This window comes from Cervus elaphus, chromosome 16 (assembly GCF_910594005.1).
Source record: "Cervus elaphus chromosome 16, mCerEla1.1, whole genome shotgun sequence".
Lineage (NCBI taxonomy): Eukaryota > Metazoa > Chordata > Mammalia > Artiodactyla > Cervidae > Cervus > Cervus elaphus.
The window spans coordinates 24,737,732-24,761,418 of record NC_057830.1 but is presented as its reverse complement, the minus strand read 5'-3'; the positions used below and the strand labels follow the sequence as shown (position 1 = coordinate 24,761,418).

Below are 23,687 nucleotides of genomic sequence, written 5' to 3'. Positions count from 1 at the left end.
GCTGGTGACAGTGTGTGGAGGTGGGAATACTTTGGAAAAATAGTTTGGTGTTAACTTTTGAAGATCATTGCACTTCACGTGACCCAGCAACTACATTTCTGAGGGAAATGACTTAAAGCAGTGATTCTCCCAGACTGCAGTTGGGATCTCCTCTAGGCATTCAGGAGATACAGATTGTTTTAAAGGAATCTAGCTGATAATGCAACTTATATGCATTTTTTCTTAGAACTTTTCAGTCTGATGTTTAACTTTACCATCTTCTCTTTCATAGTTGCCCCCTCCCCCGCCTTTTTTTTTTTTTTTTTTTGCTTCCTTGCTTCAGGGAGGGAGAAAGCTATGACTTGCTATAAAAGAATTGTTTACAATACCCAGGTTGAGAATTTCAACTAGGATCCTTAATTTGGCAGTGTCCAGTTCTTTTGTTTTCAGCATGATTTAAAGACAATGTAGTTTTTATGTAATTGTTAAATTGCTTTATTAGCAATTGTTAAATTGTTCAGTTGCTTCTTGATTACTATGTGATTTTTCAAGAGCTGACTCTAAAGGAGTTGAAAGAATTGGGAGACATTGCTGAAATATTCTAGCAATAAGTGATTTCATTCATATATATATGAAATAATAAAAGGAGGGCAGGTAGTCTCATCTGTCTTATTGAGATAACCTTCTCCAAAAAAGTTTACTTTTAGTACCTAGTTGTCAGATATGTATTTTTGCTTCAATCAACTGTATGCTAATAATACTTGTAATCAAAAGTCAATCCAGAGGAAAACTTTTAAACTTAGTGCTTCATGGTTACAAGGAATTTAATAAAAATCAATTCTATTTGTATATATGTTTTGTTGCATAGAAATGTGACAGAGTGCGCCCCTTATGAAAAAGAAAAAAAAAAAAAAGAAATGTGACAGAGTGATCAAAAGAAGATTTTTAAGCATAAAAGCTGATGGTACCAGAAAAAAAAAAATCACAGAAAAGTGCTATAGGAATATAACACTTCATAAAATTGTTCATAAAGAAAGTAAATGATGTGGTATTTGTGCTGTTAAGCAAGGATTTGTGTGTTTTAGACATGAATGATTTTGAGAATCAGTCGCTGTGGTGTGTAGATTCTGCTGGATACATTGACAGTGATATAAATTAATTGTATTTTAAGGTGCTAGTGTTTATAGTGTACTGCAATCTTTGCAACTTTTATTTTTTAAAAACTACGTGTATATTTATTTTTATTTATTTATTTTTGGCTGCACTGGGTCTTTGTTGCTGTGCACAGGTTTCCTCTAGTTGTGGAGAGCACAGACTGCTTTCCGATGGAGCATGTGGCCTTCTTACTGCGGTGCTGGCGTCTCTTGTTGTGGAGCCGGGGCTGTAGGGCATGTGGGCTTCAGTAGTTGCGGTGTGCAGGCTCCAGGGCCTTTACATAGCATCTGTTTAAACTTAAATTATGAAAAATTTTAGATGTCAGTATAAAAATGTTCGAGGGAGTATATTGTCTTTCAAAATTCTCTGCAGCAGTAATGGAAACAAAAAAAGTTGAAGACCACTGAATATTACCATGTTAGATAATAGGTCTCAAGGGGGATTGTAACACTCAGTGGGGAACATACTGGAATTTGAGCAGGCATTTTTGCTTGTCATGATGATTGAGGGGCTTTACTGTCATTTGATTATTGGGAGCCAAGGAAGCTAGATATCCTGCAGTGTACAACAAACAATATTGTAGTTTCCCATAAGTTTTCTAAAGTCTTACTGGACTAGTCCACGGCAAATATAAATAAGTAGAAATTTACTACATAATACTCCTAAAGCATATTCAAAAGAAGGAATTTATTTTTTAAAAAAAGCCCAAGAATTTTGAGAGGACCATTTTAGTGGACAGTATTTAAATTAAATAGATACTCTCTCAGAATTGTTAAATAATGTATTAACTCTGTGCATTGTCTTCTTGGGGTATTACATTTCTAATTACTACATGTTTAGTTGAAAAGAGTGTGCAGTACAGGAGCAATATAAGCAATTAAAATATGTAACTTAGAACCAAATATTAAATTATCAGGAACTTACAAACTACAGAGATCTCACTGAATTTTATTACACTTTGTCTGTAAGAACAGTGTGATTGTACTATTTAGTGTTGTAACATGGTTCAGATCTTCTACTCCAGATTCACATTTCCTGATTGATTTACTCCTGAACATTTATTGCTTTTTATGTAGGTTATTTATTATATTTATTTTTTACTGTATTTTTGTCCCTTTTACTTAGAGACATACTGTAAGAGGAGAGATTGGAAGACAGAAAAAGCAGCCCTTTTGAGGAGTCTAGCTTATTAAAAAAAAAAGAAAATTGGAGGTAGCTGGATCAGGTAATTGTGTATGGGGATCAGGAATTTTTTTTTTTTTTTTCATTTGTCTTTTGGGGCAGGACATTAGGATTTATTGGTAGTCGTGAGTAAGGAGGGAAAAATACCGGCTTTCACGAGTGTAGGTTCTGCCATTTGTCCTGTGGGCCACAATTAGAGATGTATTAGGTTGGGTCAACACTCCAGTACTCTTGCCTGGAGAATCCCAGGGAGGGAGCCTGGGGGAGCCTGGTGGGCTGCCGTCTGTGGGGTCGCACAGAGTCGAACACGACTGAAGCGACTTAGCAGCAGCAGCAGGAGGTTGGTTCAAAAGTTATTGCAGTTTCGCATCGTTGAACTTTGCCGTTTTATGTTGAAATACATTCTTAAATAAAATAAATGTGGTTATGTTATATATCATTTTAATACTCATTTCTAGCTTTATTTTCTTTTTTTGCTGATGACTTATTACATGCTGTTTATGATTTTAGACTGTATAAATAATGTTAGGACAAAAAGCAAATCTGAGCAGTTTTTTAATTTGAGTTCAAAATGGATCATACAGCAGCGGAGACAAATCACAACATCAACAGTGCCTTTGGCCCAGGAACTGCTAACGGAGTAGACACAGTGGTGGTTCAAGAAGTTTTGCAAAGGAGACGAGAGCCTTGAAGATGAGGAGCATGATGGCCACCATCGGAAGTTGACAGTGACCAGTTGAGAGCAATCATTGACGCTTGTTCTCTTACAACTACACAATAAATTGTCAAGGAACTCAACGTTGACCATTCTATGGTCATTCAGCATTTGAAGCAAATTGGGAAAGTGCCTTGTGAGCTGATTGCAGGTCAAAAAAATCATCATATTGAAGCGTCATCTTCTCTTACTCTTTGCAACAATGACCCGTTTCTCTGTCAGATTGTGACATGTGACAAAAAGTGTATTTTATATGATACCCAGTGACAACCAACTCAGTGGTTGGACCAAGAAGCTGCTCTAGGGCACTTCCCAGAGCAAACTTGCACCCACCAGTCATGGTCACTGGTTGGTGGTCTGCTGCCCAATTGATCCACTACAGCTTTCTGAATTCAGTGAAACCATTACAACTGAGAAGTATGCTTGGCAGATTGATGAGATGCAGCGAAAACTGCAATGCCTGCAGTTGATATTGTCAACAGAATGGGCCCAGTTCTTCTGCATGGCTACGTCCGATCACACATTGAACAACCAACGCTTCAAAAGTTGAATGAACTGGCCTACAAAGTTTTGCCTCATCTGCCATATTCACGTGATCTCGGTACCGACTGCATCTAGACAGCTTTTTGCAGGGAAACCACTTCCACACCCAGCAAGAAGCAGAAAATACTTTCCAAAAGTTCTTTGAATCCTGAAGCATGAACTTTAAAAAAAAATTTTATTTATTTATTTTAATGGCAGGGTAATTACTTTCCAGTATTATGTTGCTTTTTGCCACACATGGACATGAATCAGCTATGGGTGCATCTGTGTCCCCCCTTCCTGAACCCCACCTCTCTCCCCACCCCATCCTTCTGGGTTGTTCCAGAGCACCGGCTTTAAGTGCCCTGCTTCATGCATCAAACTTGCACTGGTCATCTGTTTTACTTATGATAATGTACATGTTTCAATGCTATTCTTTCAAATAATCCCACCTTCACCTTCTCCCACATAGTCCAAAAGCCTGTTCTTTACATCTGTGTCTCTTTTGCTGTCTTTCATACAGGATTGCCATTTCCGTCTTTCTAAATCTCATATATATGCGTTAGTATACTGTATTGGTGTTTCTCTTTCTGAGTTACTTCACTCTATATAATAGGCTCCAGTTTCATCCACCTCATTAGAACTGACTCAAATGTATTCTTTTTTATAGCTGAGGAATATTCCATTGTGTATATGTATTACAACTTTCTTATCCATTTGTCTGCTGATGGCTGCCTCCATGTCCTACCTGTTGTAAACAGTGAAGTATGAATTTTTTATGCTACGGAAATAAACAAACATTTCTTGTTGGTAAAAATGTGTTGATTGTAATGGTTCCGATTTTGACTAATAAAGATATATTTGAGCCTGGTTATAATGATTTAAAATTCACATCTGAAACCATAATTACTTTTGTACCAACCTAATATTTGACTACCCATCATCCAGGATGATCCACTTTTCTCCTACCATGTCTTCAGATTCATCCACTTCTTGGAGATGTGGCTCTTCAGGGGCCAAGGAACTTGAACGTGGCCCTGTGTGGGGCCTTAGTCATCTGTTCCTTGTTTTGCAGCTTAGTGCAGATGGGCATGATAACTTGGTCAGTGTGGACCCTGGCCAGTGTGCGCTGCGGCTTTCCAAAGGCACTCTGCATACCTGTCTGGAACTTAGACTGGGGACACCAGTATGTCCGACATGAATGTCCATGGGAAGGGGCTGTCTTCACAGTCCTTTAAGGCAACTGGCTGCATGCACTACCGAAGAGGCTACATTTTCCAGCCATTCCAGCCATTGCACACCAGGCCCCCACAGAGAAAAGGAGCACAGTGCACCTGATTGGCTGCAGAAGGAATTTTGTCTTCTCTGGTGGCTCAAATAAAGAATCCACCTGTCACTGCAGGGGACTCAGATTTGATTCCTGGATTGGAAAGATCACCTGGAGAAGGAAATGGCAACCCACTTCAGTATTCTTGCTTGGGAAACCCCATGGACAGAGGATCCTGGTGGGCTATAGTCCCTGGGGTTACAAAAGAGTTGGACCTGACTTAACAACTCAACAACAACAACATTATGTAGGAAAATTGCATAAAGTTTAAGTAATAAGTTTCTACAAAATGAACTCACCTGTGCAGTCACCACTCAAACTAAGGAATGAACACTACCATTACCAGCATACTAATCCATTCCATATGCCTTTTCCTATCATTAACCATCTCTCACCCAAAACTAGTGGAGATTTTTATGGTTTTTATTACCAAATACTAAGTTTGCCTGTTTTCAAACTTTTCTGTAACTAAAAATTTCAAGTATGTATTTTTTAAGGTTGACGTTTTCTCAACATGTTTGTGGGATTCATTGCATAGTCTTCATCTTGGAATAGTATATTCATATTCCTTGGGGCAGTATTTTATAGTTTATTCGTTTTGCTGTTGATGAATGTTTGGGGTGTTGCTGGCTCCAGCTATTCTAAATAATGCTTCTGTGAATATGTTTCTGCATGTCTTCTGGTGTAAATATCATGCGTTTCTGTTGGGTGTGTGCATGTGGGGTGAAATTGCTTTTCCAAAGTGAGTTTTACCAGTTTTATTCCTAACAGCGTTAAATCAGAGTTCCTGTTGCTCTGTGCCTTCACCAGGGCTTCTCTGGGGCTCAGTCAGTAAAGAATCTGCCTGCAGCACAGGAGATTGCCTTTAACATAGGAGACATGGGTTTGTTCCCTGGGTTGGGAAGATGGATCCCCTGGAGAAGGAAATGGCTACCCACTCCAGTGTTCTTGCCTGGGAAATCCCATGGACGGAGGAGCCTGGTGGGCTACAGTCCATGGGGCTGTGACAGTCCTACATGACTGAGTGACTGTAAACAACCACCATACCTTCACCAGCACTTTAGCACTGTATTGCTTATAAACCTATCTGTGTCTGTAATTGGTGTTTCCTTGATGATTATTGTTGTTTAGTCGTCAAGATCATCAGAAAAGCAACAGAGTTCCAGAAAAACGTCTGCTTTACTGATTACACCAAAGGCTTTGACTGTGTAGATCACAACACACTGTGGAAAATTTTTAAAGCGATGGGAATAATCGACCACCTTATCTGCCTCCTGAGAAATCTGTATGCAGGTCAAGAAGCAATAGTTAGAGAACTGGACATGGAACAACAGACTGGTTCCAAATCGGGGAAGGAGTACATCAGGGCTGTGTACTGTCACCCTACTTATTTAACTTATATGCAGGGTACATCACGCAAAATGCCAGACTAGATGAAGCATAAGCTGGAGTCAAGATTGCTGGGAGAAATATCAATAACCTCAGATACGCAGATGACACCTCCCTTATGGCAGAAAGCCAAGAAGTACTAAAGAGCCTCTTGATGAAAGGGAAAGAAGAGAGTGAAAAAGTTGGCTTAAAACCCAACATTCAGAAAACTAAGATCATGGCATCTGGTTCCATCACTTCATGGCAAATAGATGCGGAAACAATGGAAACAGTGAGAGACTATTTTGGGGGGCTCCAAAATCACTGCAGATGGTGACTGCAGCCATGAAATTAAAAGATGCTTACTCCTTGAACGAAAAGCTATGACCAACCTAGACAGCATATTAAAAAGCAGAGACATTATTTTGCTAACAAAGGTCCATCTAGTCAAAGCTACGGTTTTTCCAGTAGTTAGGTCTGGATATGAGATTTGGACTATAAAGAAAGCTGAATGCCAAAGAGTTGATGCTTTTGAACTGTGGTGTTGGAGAAGACTCTTGAGAGTCTCTTGGACTGCACAGAGATCCAACCAGTCCATCCTAAAAGAGATCAGTCCTGAATATTCATTGGATGGACTGATGCTAAAGCTGAAACTCTGATACTTTAGCCACTTGATGCGAAGAGCTGACTTATTAGAAAAGTCCCTGATGCTGGGAAAGTTTGAAGTCAGGAGGAGAAGGGGACGACAGAGGATGAGATGGTTGGATAGCATCATCAACTCAATGGACACGAGTTTGAGCAAGCTCCAAGTGTTGGTGATGGAAAGGGAAGCCTGTCGTGTTGCAGTCTGTGGGGTTTGCAAAGAGTCAGACACGACTGAGCAACTGAACTGAACTGAGTCCCCAAATTGTGCTTGACTCTTTTGCAGTGGTCCCAGCCTCATTTACTGGACTGTTCCAGCAGTGCCATCTTTGTCATAAGTCAAGCAGGTCTTTCCCAGACGTGCTGTTCTGCTCCTTTGCTCTGTTTCTCTGTCTTTGAGTAAACATCACATTTTGTTATTTACTGTAGCTTTATAATCATTTTATTTTAGTATAAATTCTCCCAACTTTTTCTTCTTCAAGCTTATTTGTTATTGAGCTTTTGCATATCTACTTTGTAAACTTCTAAGAAGTGTTAGGATTTTGATTGGCACCACATTGAATATTAATTTGGAGAGAATTTACATCTTTCAGTATGGAGTCTTATAACATATGATGAACACAATATATTCCTTCATTTATTTTATTGTCGTTGCACCACTAGGTCATGTCTGACTCTTTTGTGACCCCATGGACTGTAGCCCACTAGGTCCCTCTGTCCATGGGATTTCCAAGGCAAGAATACTGGAGTGGGTTGACATTTCCTTCTCCAGGGAATCTTCCTGACCCAGGGATCAAACCTGGGTCTCTTGCTTGGCAGGTGGATTCTTTACCACTGAGCCACCTGGGAGGCCCCTCCATTTATTTAGGACTTATTTAATTTAGACTTTGTAGGTGTTTTTTTTTGTTGTTGTTGTTCAGTTCAGTCCAGTCGCTCAGTCGTGTCTGACTCTTTGTGACCCCATGAATCGCAGCACGCCAGGCCTCCCTGTCCATCACCAACTCCCAGAGTTTACTCAGACTCATGCCCATCGAGTCGGTGATGCCATCCAGCCATCTCATCCTCTGTCGTCCCCTTCTCCTCCTGCCCCCAATCCCTCCCAGCATCAGGGTCTTTTCCAATGAGTCAACTCTTCGCATGAGGTGGCCAAAGTTTTGGAGTTTCAACTTCAGCATCAGTCCTTCCAATGAACACCCAGGACTGATCTCCTTTAGGATGGACTGGTTGGAGATCCGTGCCATCCAAGAGACTCTCAAGAGTCTTCTCCAACACCACAGTTCAAAAGCACTTAACCAGTTATTTATTTTTGGTTATGTCAGGTCTTCCTTGTGACAGGCGACTTCTCTCTGGTCGTGGCGTGTGGACTGCAGGGTGTATGTGCTCTGGTTTCCAGCACACGGTCTCTCTAGTTGAGGTGCTAGCCCTTAGTTGTCCCACAGCATGTGAGATCCTAGGTCCCCAACCTGGGATTGAACCCGCGTCCCCAGTATTGGAAGGGGGATTCTTAACCTGAGGACCATCAGGGAAGTCTTTTTGTATGTTTTTGTGTCAAGATTTTATGCATCTTTTATTATATTTATTCCTTGACTCTTTGAGTTTTGAATGTTAATGTAGATGATATCTTTTTAAAAATTTCTTTTTGTAGTATATAGAAAGACAGTTGATTTCTGTATATTGAGCCTGTATCCAGCTTATTTTTATGATTTGTAAATTCTTCTGAGTATTCTTCATGTATAATTAACTCATCTGCTAATAAAGACAGTTTTATTTTTTTTCTTATCTTTATAATTAAAATTTTTCTTATTACACAGACTAATACACCTATTTACATTTGTAGAAATGATAAAGAATGCATTGCCTCATTCTTGATAATTGAGAGGAAATTTTTGACCATTAAAGGTGATGTTGCCCATAGGTATTTTGTATTTACTCTTTTTAACAAATTAAGAAAGATTCTTTTATTCTTAGTTTGCTATGAATTCTTAATTAAAAATGAGTGTGTTGATTACAGAGGACAATAAAAGCACAATAAAAGAGAAATATTGATAAACTGGATTTCATTAAAATTGAAAACCCATCAAGAACTATCAAAAGATAAGCTACAGATACGAGAAAATATTTCCAAATAATTTTTCTGAAAAGGGACTTTTATTTAAGATACAACTCTTACAACCGGTTAAGAATCAAATAAATTGCACAGCAAAACATTTGAATAGACATTTCAATCAACTGTGTGAATGGCTATTAAACATCTTGAAAAGGTACTAATAACTTCATTGTTGTTGTTCAGCTGCTAAGTAGTGTTCATCTTGTGACTCCATGGAGTGCAACACACCAGGCTTCCTGGTCCTTCGCTATTGCCCAGAGTTTGCTCAAGCTCATGTCCATTGAGACCGTGATGCCATCCAACCTTCTCATCCTCTTCCCCTTCTCCTTCTGCCTTCAGTGTTTCCCAGCATAAGTCTTTAAAAAAAAAAAAAAAAGAGTCTTTTCCAGTGAGTCAACTCTTCATATTAGTATCGGAACTTCATCTTCAGCATCAGTCCTTCCAGTGAATATTCAGGGTTGATTTCCTTTTAGGATTAACTGGATTGATCTTGCTGTTCAGGGGACTCTCAAGAATCTTCTCCAGCACCACAGTTCAAAAACATAAATTCTTTAGTGCTCAGCCTTTTATGGTCCAGCTCTTACATCCGTACATGACTACTAGAAAAACCAATAGCTTTAACTATATGAACCTTTATAGCAAAGTAATGTCTCTGCTTTTTAATATGCTGTCTAGGTTTGTCATATTAGTCGTTAAAAAAAAATTAGTCACCCATTCCTGTCTGACTCTTTGGAACCCCATGGACTGTAGCTTGCCAGGCTTCTCTGTCCATGGAATTCTCCAGATAAGGATACTGGAGTGAGTAGCCTTTCCCTTCTCTAGGGGATCTTCCTGAACCAGGGATTGAACCCTGGTCTCCCACATTGCAGGCAGATTCTTTACCATCTGAGCCACCAGGAAAGCCACATTAGTCATTTGGGAAATGCAAATTTAAAACCATAATAAATATCACATCACTAAAATGGCTATGATAAAAAGGCAGACTAGTGTCCTTGTAGGACAACAGAGACCCTTCTGCATTGCTAAGAATGTAAAGTGGTACAGCCACCATGGAAAGCAGTGGCAGATTTTTGTTTTTTTTGTCCTTCCCTGTTTTAAATTAAATAGAAATTTACAATATAGCTTAGCAGTTCCACTCTACCCAAGTGAGTCTTTGGGTGAAAGTGAAAAAATTTCTCTACACAAAGACTTGTATGCGTGTGTTCACAGTAGTATTTTTCATAATAGCCAAAGAGTAGAAATAGTGAAATGTCCATCATTGAATGAATGGATAATCTAAATATCTGTCTCTACAATGAATACTATTTGGTAATAAAAAGACAAAAGATACTGATTCATCTTTATATCATGGATGAACCTGAAAAACATTATGTAGTATGAAAGAAAGAAGTGAAAGACTATATATTGTATGAGTTTTGTTTATATGAAATGTCCAGAGAAGGCAAAGTTGTAGGAAAATAATAGTTTGGGACTAGAGGTGAGAACAGGGAGTGACTGTATATGAGTATGAGGAATCATTTTTGTGATAATGAAAATGTTCTAAAACTAGGTTGTGGTGATAGTTGTACAACTCTCTAAATTTACTAAAAGATACTGAATTGTGTATTTTAAATGACTGAATTTCAAGTAAATTATGACATCAAAGAAGGTGTTAAGGAATGAGTGTTGAATGCTATCAGCTCATTTTCTACTAAAAATTTATATGATTTTCATCTTTCTTAATTTCTTAAATTAAAAAATCTAATAGTAAATCAGTCTTAAATCTTGGCCTGAGTATAAATTGGTATTAATATATGTATGTTACTAGTAGGTATGATATACTGATATTTTGTTTAGGATTTTTTGAGACCTTATGAGAAAAATTGGTCTGTCATTGTTTTTCTTACAATGTTCTTGTCAAGTTTTTGTTTTCAGTTCAGTTCAGTCGCTCAGTCATGTCCGATTCTTTGCAACCCCATGAACTGCAGCACGCCAGGCCTTCCTGTCCATCACCAACTCCCGGAGTCCACCCAAACCCATGTCCATCTAGTTGTTGATGCCATCCAACCATCTCATCCTCTGTTGTCCCCTTCTCCTCCTGCCCTCAATCTTTCCCAGCGTCACGATCTTTTCAAATGAGTCAGCTCTTCGCATCAGGTGGCCAAAGTATTGGAGTTTCAGCTTCAGCATCAGTCCTTCCAATGAATATCCAGGATTGATCTTTAGGATGGACTGGTTGGATCTCCTTGCAGTCCAAGGGACTCCCAAGAGACTTCTCCAACACCACAGTTCAAAAACATCAATTCTTCTGCGCTCAGCTTTCTTTATAGTGCAACTCTCACATCCATACATGACCACTGGACTAGACGGACGTTTGTTGGCAAAGTAATGTCTCTGCTTTTTAATATGCTGTCTATGTTGATCATAACTTTCCTTCTAAGGAGTAAGCATCTTTTAACTTCATGGCTGCAGTCACCATCTGCAGTGATTTTGGAGCTCAGAAAAATAGTCAGCCACTGTTTCCACTGTTCTCCCATCTATTTGCCATGAAGTGATGGGACTGGATGCCATGATCTTAGTTTCCTGAATGTTGAGCTTGAAGGCAACTTTTTCACTCTCCTCTTTCCCTTTCATCAAGAGGCTCTTTAGTTCTTCTTCACTTTCTGCCATAAGGGTAGTGTCATCTGCATATCTTAGGTTATTGATATTTCTACCAGCAATCTTGATTCCAGCTTGTGCTTCCTCCAGCCCAGAGTTTCTCATGATGTACTCTACATATAAGTTAAATAAGCAGGGTGACAATATACAGCCTTGACGTACTCCTTTTCCTATTTGGAACCAGTGTGTTGTTCCATGTCCAGTTCTAACTGTTGCTTCCTGACCTGCATACAGGTTTCTCAAGAGGCAGGTGAGGTGGTCTGGTATGCCCATCTCTTTCAGAGTTTTCCACAGTTTATTGTGATCCACACAGTCAAAGGCTTTGGCATTGTCAATAAAGCAGAAATAGATGTTTTTCTGGAACTCTCTTGCTTTTTCGATGATCCAGTGGATGTTGGCAATTTGATCTCTGGTTCCTCTGCCTTTTCTAAAACCAGCTTGAACATCTGGAATTTCACGGTTCACATATTACTGAAGCCTGGCTTAGAGAATTTTGAGCATTACTTTACTAGCGTGTGAGATGAGTACAATTGTGCGGTAATTTGAGCGTTCTTTGGCATTGCCTTTCCTTGGGATTGGAATGAAAACTGACCTTTTCCAGTGCTGTGGCTACTGCTGAATTTTCCAAATTTGCTGGCATATTGAGTGCGGCACTTCACAGCATCATCTTTCAGGGTTTGAAATAGCTCAACTGGAATTCTATCACCTCCATTAGCTTTGTTCGTAGTGATGCTTCGTAAGGCCCACTTGACTTCACATTCCAGGATGTCTGGCTCTAGGTGAGTGATCACACCATTGTGATTATCTGAGTCGTGAAGATCTTTTTTGTACGGTCTTCTGTGTATTCTTGCCACTTCTTCTTGATATCTTCTGCTTCTGTTAGGTCTTTACCATTTCTGTCCTTTATTGAGCCCATCTTTGCATGAAACTGTTCTTCATATAAGCATTTAAGATTGATGGTAAATGTTTTTCATTATATTTTTGGAATAATTTACTTTTGCAGCCATATGGGCAAGCAGTTTTCTCTGTAGGAAAGTTTTAAATTACATATTCAATTTTTAAAATATTTATTTGCGTTTTCAGATTTTCTGTTTCTTTGTCAATTTTAATAAGTTGTGTTTTCTTAGGAATTTGTTCATTTCATGTCATTTTTCAAATGCATTGAGTCAGAATTATTAGTCATTTTATTGTTTGTGAAATCCTTAGTGTTACCGTCTTTTTCATTCTCGAGACTTGTGCCTTCTCTGATTATCTGTGATGCGTCTTGCTAAAATGTCTGTTATTTATTTTAGTTTTTTTCAAAAGCTGATTGTTTTGATTTTCCTCTCATACATTTGTTTTCTATTAAAAGTTTCTTGCTTCAGTTTTTGCTGTTTCTTTTCTTCTACTTTGGGATTAGTTTCGTATTTTTTATTTCTTGATAGGAACGTTTGACTGCTTTATCAGTTAATGTGAAAGGTCTATTATAGTCCATTGTAGTTGTCCGCTGTAGACAGTTTTTTCATTTTAGTTCTGTAAATTTTTGCTTTATGTATTTTGGGGCTGTCTTTTTTATGTATGCCAGTTTAGAATTTTTACGTCTTTTTTAATGGATCATCATATTTATTATAAAATAACCCTCTCGTTGAGTGATATTTCTTGCCTTACTTCTCTTTTGTTAGAGATGAAGATACCTTTACAAGTTTTCTTTTGGTTAGTGTTTGTATGTTTTTTACACTTTTATTTTAGCCAGCCAGTGCTCTTACATTTTAAGAAGATCCCTTATAAGCAGTATACAGTAAGTTTTAAAACTCTGCTCTCATAATGCCTGAAGAATTCCCTGTAGTGCTTCTTTTAGTTTGGGCCTGCTGGTGTGTTTGAGGATGTGTCTGTTAGTTGGTGTGTAAAATGTTTTTATTCATCATTTTGAAGGATAGGTTTGATTAGATTGGAATTCTAGATTGGCAGTTAGTTTCTTTTCCCACTTGAAAGACAAATCCTCACGCATTTGTGTGGATAAAGCTGCATTCCATAATAGGACACATCTTCTATACTTCTCTGCTGGGACTGATGTGCAGTTAGTTAAATGGGCTCCATATGTTAAGAGAAAACCTTGATTCCCTTTAGCTCCTGACATGGTTTCTAGCAGCTTTGTCTTTTGTTTTCAAGCATGCTGCGTGGTCACAGGGTCAGAATGTTGGTAAGACCCCCAGTCGGAGCTCTAGTTAGTGTGTTAGAGGGTACCCTAATGGTGCCCTGGGGTCCGAGGACATGGATCCCATGATTCAGTTACGAGGGCTCCTTCAGGACTACTTCCTCAGAGTCCCTATCTGTCCCATCAGCTTTTACTTTGTGGCTTTGGCTCCTCTTCTGTCTGTTCCCTTCCCTCATATCATACTGCATTTAGCTACATATGCAATCTAGAAAAGCAGTACTGACGACCCTATTTGCAAGGAAGAAATGGAGGCATAGACGTAGAGAAGGGACTTGTGGCCACAGCGGGGGAAGGAGAGGGTGGGATGAATTGAGAAAGTAGCATCAACATATATACACTACGGTGTGTAAAATAGCTAGCTAGTGAGAAGCTGCCATGTAACACAGGGAGCTTAGCCTGGGGCTCTGTGATGACCTAGAGGGGTAGGATGGGAGAGGTGCAGGGGATGAGGGATGGGGGGGGTGGGAGGGAGGCTAAAGAAGGAGGGGATGTGGGTTCTAGGGTATGGGTTTTATCAACTGCAGTTCTCAATTGCACAGGAAGTGTATCGGCTTAAAATGTCTCAGCTTCAGCTGCTACTTGCTTGTTACATCTAGTCCTGATCAACTTATATTTGGCTCGTAAAAGAGTAGGTAGCCGAGTAGGTACCTTCTATGCTGTAATTTTACTTTGTTTTTTATTTGTCTATTTATTTAAATGAGGACTTAACCTTCTCTCAGAGTGTTTTATTTTACTAAAAAGAATGTCTTTGTTGAGACACAAAGGAAATGATCCCTTGAAAATGAAGTGAAAGTTGCTCAGTCGTGTCTGACTTTGTGACCCCATGGACTCTATAGTCCATGGAATTCTCCAGGCCGGAATACTAGAGTGGGTAGCCTTTCCCTTCTCCAGGGGGTCTTCCCAACCCAGGGATTGAACCCAGGTCTCCTGCATTGCAGGTGGATTCTTTACCAGCTGAGCCACACGGGAAGCCCAAGAATACTGGAGTGGGTAGCCTATCCCTTCTCCAGCAGACCTTCCCGACCCAGGAATCGAACCGGGCTCTCCTGCATTGCAGGTGGATTTTTTGCCAAACTGAGCTATGAGAGAAGCCCCAAATGATCCCTTAAGGAAGTAATTATATTTATTATCTGTTCCAAAGTTACGATTCTCTGGTAAACTCATAATTATGGAATTGTTGGTTTGTATGTATTTTCAAGTCAGTGATTCTCAGATGTGATCTGCAGTCACCAAGTCAGGCATCCATAAAATAACAGTGATTTTCATAGCAGTAAGGTGTGAATTGCACGTTTCATTGGGTTGGCATTTGCACTGATGGGGCAGAAGCAGTGGTGGATAGAACTACCAGCATCTTGTCAGGAACCAAGGAAGTGGCATCAATCTGTAGTCATTTATGTTGACAGGAATGGATTTATTTGTATTCAGTGGATAAATAATTTAAAATTTTAATTGGGTTCATTTTCTAATAGAATACTGTGGATAGACACATGTATAATCTTAACAGTACCTCTTCCTCTAAGAGTATAAAGGAGTCCTGACATGAGAGTTTGAGAAGCATTCCTTTCAGTCCTTGGTAGATGTGTAGACAAGCAAGTATTTTGTTTAATCTGATGCTGATTTTTGGGAAGAAAAGCTTAGAGAATATGATTCCTTTGATAGGTAAATCCAGTCTATCTTCAAGTTTTATGTGAATCTTATGTAAATGTTAAGTTCATTGCCTTAAAATTTTAACTAGTTTATATTCGTAAATAAAATACTTTGCAGGTGCTGATCTTAAGGAAAGAGCCAAAATGAGTTCCAGTGAAGTTGGTCCTTTTGTCTCCAAAATAAGAGCAATGATTAATGAAATTGGTAAGTACAATTAAATTGTCCTTTTAGCATGGTTAAAGTGACCTTAAATATTGGATTTTAAAAGTTGCACACTGTTTTTAAGTAATGTGAAGTGAAAGTTGCTCAGTCTTGTCCGACTCTTTGCTACCCCATGGACTGTATAGTGCATGCAATTCTCTAGGCCAGAATACTGGAGTGGGTAGCCTTTCCCTTCTCCAGCGGATCTTCCCGTCTTTATGTATAAGCTTTGGCTAAAATATTTACATGATTAGATAATCATGGTGTATAGCTGGTTGTAAAACAGAATGTATGTTTATGTTTAATTTGAAAAATTGTGAAAAATATTTTGTAATTAAACCTGCCTCATATTTATGATGACATTACTTATGGAGGTAATTATTAGAAAACAAAGAATAATTTGGCATAAGTGTTTGACATAAGTATATTTCTTAAATAATTGCAATCACAGACATACAGATTTGGATTTATTTTTTGTGTGAGTGGGATTATATTGTTTCTTTAGAATGACAGTCTTCTTTGTAAGGTTTATATTTAAGTAACATATAAATTTGCTTTTATTATTAATACCTTTTAATACATTACTGCATAGTAATCCATGGTCTTACCCAGAATTTTATTTATTTATTTTCCTTTATTTTTATTAGTCGGAGGCTAATTACTTTACAATCTTGTAGTGGTTTTTGCCATACATTGACATGAATCAGCCATGGATTTACATGTGTTCCCCATCCTGAACCCCCCTCCCACCTCCCTCCCCATCCCATCCCTCTGGGTCTTCCCAGTGCACCAGCCCTGAGCACTTGTCTCATGCATCCAGCCTGGGCTGGTGATCTGTTTCACACTTGATAATATACATGTTTCGATGCTGTTCTCTCAGATCATCCCACCCTCACCTTCTCCCATAGAATTTTAAATTATTTCTTCATTAATGAACATTGGATGTTTTTTTTTGTTTTGGCTGTTTTATTTTCATGTTTTTTTAAACTGCTTTTTTTGTTTATAATAGTGATTCCTTTGTACAAATTCTTTTAGAACATTAGTATATATAAGATAGATTTCTAAATATGGTATTGCAGTTCTAAGTATCATGTGTTCATTTTACATTTTAATAAATACTACCAGATTATATTACAAAAAGATTATAATAATTTATATTCCATCAGTTATATGACAGTACCTGTTTCTTCATGTTCTTGCAGCATTTAACGTTGTTATTTTTTTAGTTTGCCAAAGTTATAGAAAAAATAGATCTTAACATTTTAATTTGCACTTTCCCAGATGCTAGTGTAATGTTATATCTTTTCAAATTAAACTTGCCTTTCCCCTTCTGTAGATTGCCTTTTCACATTCATCTCCTTTTCTGTAGCATCATTTAATAACTGTTTACTGAAAAGCCAGTTATGTATTGAGCTTTTGTTGTTAAATGTATTAGAGGTATTGTCTCTTAATATTCCACCCTAATTCAATTCCAGGAGCTTTATATATCTAGAGGGTACTAAGTTATTTTTTTTTTTAACTGAAGATTTCTTTGCTAATCCTCACATCTCAGTTCTTCCAAATGAATTTAGGATTGTTAATTTTAAAGGGAAGAGGAAAAATAGTCTCGAGCCTATGATTGGAATTTCTGTAAATATTGTTTATAGAGAATTAACATTTTTATGATACAGAATCTTTCCATTCGTCATGTCATAGCTTTCATTGTATGGGGGGATCATTCATGTTTTAATGTTCTTTAAGAAAGTTTTCTTCACATTGCCTTCAGTCTTGTATCTTTTTTCCCTCTCAGATTTATCCATATTTTATAGCACTTATTCCTTTGAATGGAATCTTTTCCTGATATTTCTGTTGAAGTCTAGTTATTGTTGTAGGTCTGTAGGAAATTTGTTAAATTTTATGTGCTTGTTTTGTATCATGCTAGCTTATTACTTGTATTAGTTATTGTTATTTCTCAATTTTCTTGTGTTTTCCAGAAAGCAAAAAAGTTCCTTATATATAAATAATGCTGTTTTTATCTTTTCCTTTTCCAACATTTTAATCTTAACATTTTTCATATATTTTCACATTGGCTAAGGCTCTTGGTACAATATTCAGTTGTTGAAGTGATCATATTCATCCCTTTATTTGAGCATGATGACTGCATTTAATATTTTGCCAGTAATTGTCAAGTTCAGGGAGTTTTCTTATATTTCAGCTTGTTTTGGAGTTTATTACTCTTCTAGTCAAGAATTAAGGTTAAAATTTGTCAACTGCCTTTTTGGTATGTGTCAAGATCATATCTATTAGAATTTGTCTCAGCTTTTATTATACTAAATTGTATTAATAGCATTACTGATGTTACACTGGCCTTGTGTTACTAGAATAAATACTGCCTGGTCATTGTGGTTAGTGATTATGGTGGTTTTTAATATATACCACTGGATTTAATTTTATATATTTTGATATAAGCATAAATGAGATGGGATCTTCTAATTTTGTGTTCTGTGTTTCTCTTTCTGGTTCATTACCATGGTTTTACAACCTTCATAGAATAAAGTGAGACGTTTTTCATCTTTTTCTGTGCTATCCAGGGAAATCATCTGTTATTTGAAAGAGTAGTAGAATTTGACCATGTGACATATTTGGGGTTTTGTTATTGTTGTTTACCTTTTGTTTTTAGAGCTAAGTTTTAAAATATACATGTTTTGATTTCTAAAATAGTTCTTGTCACCTTCCTACCTTTTGTTTATCCCTTGCCAGATTTATTAGAGGCTCTTGTCCACACAAACACGTGGTCAGAGAGATGTTTTCTAAGGCAGAACATGGATTTGTTTTCCATTGTGGTCAGAGAACTTGATCTTGGAAGTAAAAGTTTATGCTGTCTGTAACTTTATATATATGCTAGGACGAATTGTTAAGGCTGGTTCAGTTGTAAACATTACCTTGATGTTTCTTCTCAGCCTCTTTCTGTTTTATTGAACCTGAAATTGGAGTTTTCTGGGACTTCTTAAATGAAGAACTATTCCTTTTTAGTAGTGGTGTTTTCTTTTCAGTGGTTGTAGTGGTAGCATTTCTGTTCTGGATCCTGATCCAGTAGTATACTTGTTTCCCTTACATGGATTCCCTAACTTGGGAGTGATACTTTTCACTATGATATTACAATGGGCATAAATCTTTTAAGATGTCTTTTTTTTGGTGACTTACTGAGATTTTGAGGGGCAAATAAAAACTGTCTTGATCAAATCTCTTTGTTTAAACCACGGGCTAGCAAAGTTCTTCTTAAAAGGACTGACAGATATTTTAGGCTTTGTGGGGCTGTTATGGTCTAAGTTGCAGCAACTCAATTTTTTTTTTCTTTTAAAGACTATTTTTCAGGAGCAGTTTTAGGTTCACGTCAAAATGGAGGGGTAGGTAAAGAGATTTCTCATATATCCTCAGCCCTCAATATGCATAACCTTTTCCCCATTATTAATATTTCACACTAGAGTGGCACATTGGTTATAACTGATGAACCTACATTGATATATCATAATTACCCAAGTCCATATGTTTACATTAGGGTTCTTTATTAAGTGTTTTACATTCCATGGATTTGAACAAATGTAAAATGACATGTATCCATTATTATAGTGTTATGCAGAGTGTTTTCACTGCTCTAAAAATCTTCTGTGCTTGTCCTGTCCATCCCTTCTGCTGTCTCTGGCAACCACATTTTATTGTCTTCATAGTTTTGCATTCCCAGAATGTCAAATATTTGGAATCATATAATATGTAGGTTTTTCAGATTGGCTTCTTTTCACTAAGTAACATGCATTGACATTTTCTCCAGGTTGTTTCATGCCTTGCGAGCTCTTTTCTTTTTATTGCTGAATAATATTCCAGTGTAAAGATGTGTCACAGTTTGTTTATCCATATACCTACTGAAGGACATCTTAGTTGCTTCCAAGTGTTGGCAATTATGAGTAAAGATGCTGTATACATCTGTGTGCAGATTTTTGAGTAAATGTGTTTTCATTTCCTTTGTGTAACTGCCAAGGAACATGATTGCTGGGTTGTGTGGTTAAGAGTCTGTTTAGTCAAGAATTTACCAAACTGTTTTCCAAAGTGGCTGTACCATTTTGTTTTCCCACTGGCAATGAACGAGCTTCTGTTGCTTTATATCCGTGCCAGCATTTGGTGGTATCAGTATTCCAGGTTGTGGCTATTCTGATAGGTGAGTCGTGGTATCTCTTTATTGTTTTAATTTGCATTTCCATGATGGTGTATGATGTGTCTTTTCATAGGCTTGTTTACTGTCTTTACGTCTTCTTTGGTGCTGCTGCTGCTGCTGCTAAGTCGCTTCAGTCGTGTCTCTTTGTGCGACCCCTTAGACGGCAGCCCACCAGGCTCCCCCGTCCCTGGGATTCTCCAGGCAAGAACACTGGAGTGGGTTGCCATTTCCTTCTCCAATGAATGAAAGTGAAAAGTGAAAGTGAAGTCGCTCAGTCGTGTCCAACTCTTAGCGACCCCATGGACTGCAGCCTACCAGGCTCTGCCGTCCATGGGATTTTCCAGGCAAGAGTACTGGAGTGGGGTGCCATCGCCTTCTCCCTTCTTTGGTGAGGTGTTTGTTAACGTTTTTGGCTCAGTTTTTAATTGAATTGCTTTTCTTATTGTTGAGCTTTGAATTCTTCGTATATTTTAGATAACATTCCTTTATCAGATGTGTCTTTTGCAAATACCTTGTCCCAGTCCATGGCTTGTCTTATTCTTTTGACTTGATCTTTGACGGTGTACTGTGAGGGCTTTCCAGATGGCGCTCATGGTGAAGAACCTGCTTGCCAATGAAACGTAAGAGATGGGAGTTTGATCCCTGGGTCAGGAAGATCCCCTGAAGGCAGGTATGGCAACCTACTCCAGTATTCTTACCTGGAGAATCCCATAGACAGAAGAGCCTGGTGGGCTACATACAGTCCATAGGGTCGCAAAGAGTCGGACACATCTGAAGCAGCTTAGCATAACACAGCACACTCTAGCTTATCACCCACCAGCTGGTCACAGCTAGTACTAGGGTACTTCAGGGAAAGCAACCAGCTAGGCTGGGATACAGCCTCGCCCACTAGCTTCGAAGTCGCTAGGTTGTGTCCAACTCTTTTGCGACCCCATGTCAGCTGCTTCAAGACTTCTTGAGCCCACAACTACTCTGGGACCTGGCTCTGTCCTCCAGAGGGTCCAGAACCAAGCCTTGCACACTAGTAGGCTGGCAATAGATGCCCCCCTAAGGGCCCTGCAGCCAGAGACCTCAGGTCCTGACTCTGCCCACCAGTTGGCTGGCACTAGCCTTAGACCAACCTCAGCAAACATTGGGCAGGCACCAGCTTCAGGTCACCTTCAGCCCTAGCCTGCCCACTAGTAGGTTGATACACCAACTCCAGGACCTCCAGGGCCAAAGACTCTAGGATCTGGCTTTGCCCACCCAGGGACTGGTACTAACCCCAGACCAGCTTTACCAGCTTGCTCATAGGACCTGCCCTGGTGTAAGCCAACAATAGCTCTAAGACATCTTGGACCCCTCAGCAGGCCTACCCAGGATTCAGCCCTACACACCAACAGGACAGAGACAGCTTTGGGACACCCTGGGCCCTGCAGCCAGCTGTGTCAAGAACTGGCTCTGCCTACCAGCCGATGAACATTAGATCCAGGAACCCCAGCTCTGCGGTCACCCACCCCACAACCTGGCTCTGCCCACCAGTGATCCAGTGCTAGCCTTGGGACCCCCTAGGGATCCACAGCCAGCCAGCTGCCTTGTGACCCAAGCCTGCCTAGCATCAACCAGCAGCCTTTGTGTAAGGACCTGGCAAACAGCTGAATTGGAGCCAGCTATGCCTGCCAGACTGTTCATAGTAGTCAGTTTGCTGTAACAGCAGGACCCATGCAGCCCCCATGAGGGGCATCCCTTGAGCATACAGTTCTGGTGACCAGTTGGAGTGTGTTGCTGGAACACATAGGATGTCTTCTACTAAAGAGAAGTTCCAAGGTTGGGGAAGGTAACCAAACTACCAAATACATAGCAATAGAAATGGCAGATTAGTCAAAAAGAGGCCACAGAGGTACATGTTCTAAATGAAGGAACAAGATAAAACTCCATAAGGACTAAATGAAGTAGAGATAAGCAATTTACCAGATAAGAAGTTCAAGGTAATCGATCATAAAAATGTTCAAAGAAATTGGAAAAGATTGGATGTATAGATTGGGAATACAGACGTTTTTAACAAAGAGTACTAAAATATGAAATGACTAAATAGTGTAAGAATGCAGTAACAAAGGAAAAAAAATATGCTAGAAGGAATCAACAGTAGATTAGATCATAGAGAGGAACAAGTTAGCTGGAAAAATGGAGTAGTGGAAATCAATGAAATGGAACAGAAAAAGAATAAAAAGAAATGAGGACAGTTTAAGAGACTTGTAGGACACCAAGCATCTGAACATTTGCGTTTTAGGAGTCCCAGAAGGAGAAGAGAAAAAAGGGAATGGAATGTATTTGAAGACACAATAGCTAACAACTTCCTTGACCTGGGAATGGACCAGGAAGAACAGAGAGGCCCCCAAGAAGATCAACCCCCAAAAGATAACACCAAGATACATTGTATAATTAAAATGGCAAAAACTAAAGATAAAGAGAGACTATTAAAAGCTGCAAGGAAGAGTAACAAGTTGCCTAAAAGGGAACTCCCTTAAGGTTATCAGCTGACTTTTTAGCAGAAGCCCTGCAGAGCAGAAAGTTGTGGCTTGATACACTTAAAGTGATGCAAGGGAAAAATCTACAACCGAATATACTCTACCCACAAGACTTTCATTCAGATTTGATATAGAGGTCAAAACTTTTACAGATAAGAAAAGCTTATAGCACTAGCAAACCAACTTTACACAGAATAGTGAAGGGGTTTTTCAAAAGAAAAAAAGAAAAGGCCAAGTTTTTATCATGATGGATGATGAGATTTAAAAAAAAATGTGGAGAAATAGTGATATATTTGAGAAGGGGAAAAATTGCAACCTGGAATGATTTTCACTGCAGTAGTAAACATTTCAGGCATGATACAATTTTAGTAATATTGACAGGTAAAAGAATGTTAGAGAACTCAAGATAATTAAGTTTTAAGAATGTCATCTGATGTGTATTTCAGAATTCCCAGGCCCTTTGCTCAATTCTCTGCAGCCACTATCCAAAGGGCAGTTGTTCAATTATCTGTCAGGGCTCATCCTAGAAAAAAACTGGGAAAAATGAAAACATGAGCAGAGGGTTTTGTTCAGTACTTTTGTTTTTTTTTTAAAGGTAGATTACTGAGGGAAAGGGGTTGCTGATTTAGCATTCTCTGGGATTCTAATATCCCCTCTATCCTGGAGATAGTGTTAGTTGATTTTGGAATTTACCTAATAAGATACCAACTTTTTATATTTTTAAAAATACACCAACTCAGGAGGCCTGTATATTCATTGATGCATGAACATTGTTACTCCAGGGAGCCGCCTTAGATCCTTGTTAAATTACCATATATGACTCCCTGTCCTCCTCTTAAGTCAGCTCTGATCATCCCTCCTTGAATCTTAGTCAGTTGGCTATTCCACTTACTTATCCAAAGCGTAATAAACACACCTCAAAAAAATAAAAAGGCCACAACTAGAAATATGAAAATTATGAAAGAAAAACATATTATTGTTAAAGACAAATATATAGTAAAGGTAGTAAATCAACCACATATAAAAGTAGTATGAAAGTTAAGAAATAAAAATAGTAAAATCACCTATATCCCCAATAAGTAGTAAAGGGATACACAAAAAAATGTAAAATATGATGTCAAAAACAGTGACATATTGGGGCGGGTAGAAATTCACAGAGTTGTTAAAATACATTTGAACTTAAGAGATCATCAGCTAAAAATAATTACTTAAAACATACGTATTGGTATATTTAAACTGCATGGTAACTGCAAACCAGAAATGTAATAATATAACAGATGCACACACAAAACAAGAAAGGAATCCACATGTAACA

The 23,687-nt window shown here is 38.5% G+C and overlaps 1 protein-coding gene and 1 non-coding gene across 5 annotated transcripts in view; one reads left to right on the top strand and one right to left on the bottom strand.

Annotated features, from left to right (window-relative positions):
* The window catches only part of AUH (AU RNA binding methylglutaconyl-CoA hydratase), a 192,780-nt gene that overhangs the window by 44,728 nt on the left and 124,365 nt on the right, over nt 1-23,687 (top strand). For 3 of the 4 annotated variants that reach the window (XM_043927261.1, XM_043927263.1, XM_043927260.1), the window contains one exon: nt 15,593-15,679. The exons of the other annotated variant lie outside the window; for it this stretch is intronic. In XM_043927261.1, the coding sequence (XP_043783196.1) occupies nt 15,593-15,679 (87 nt within the window). The remainder of the gene's footprint in view (nt 1-15,592; nt 15,680-23,687) is intronic. 4 annotated transcript variants of the gene reach the window in all.
* Nucleotides 4,770-4,901, bottom strand: LOC122673100. The gene has a single exon (XR_006334591.1). It is a non-coding gene; the product is annotated as a small nucleolar RNA SNORA70 (small nucleolar RNA).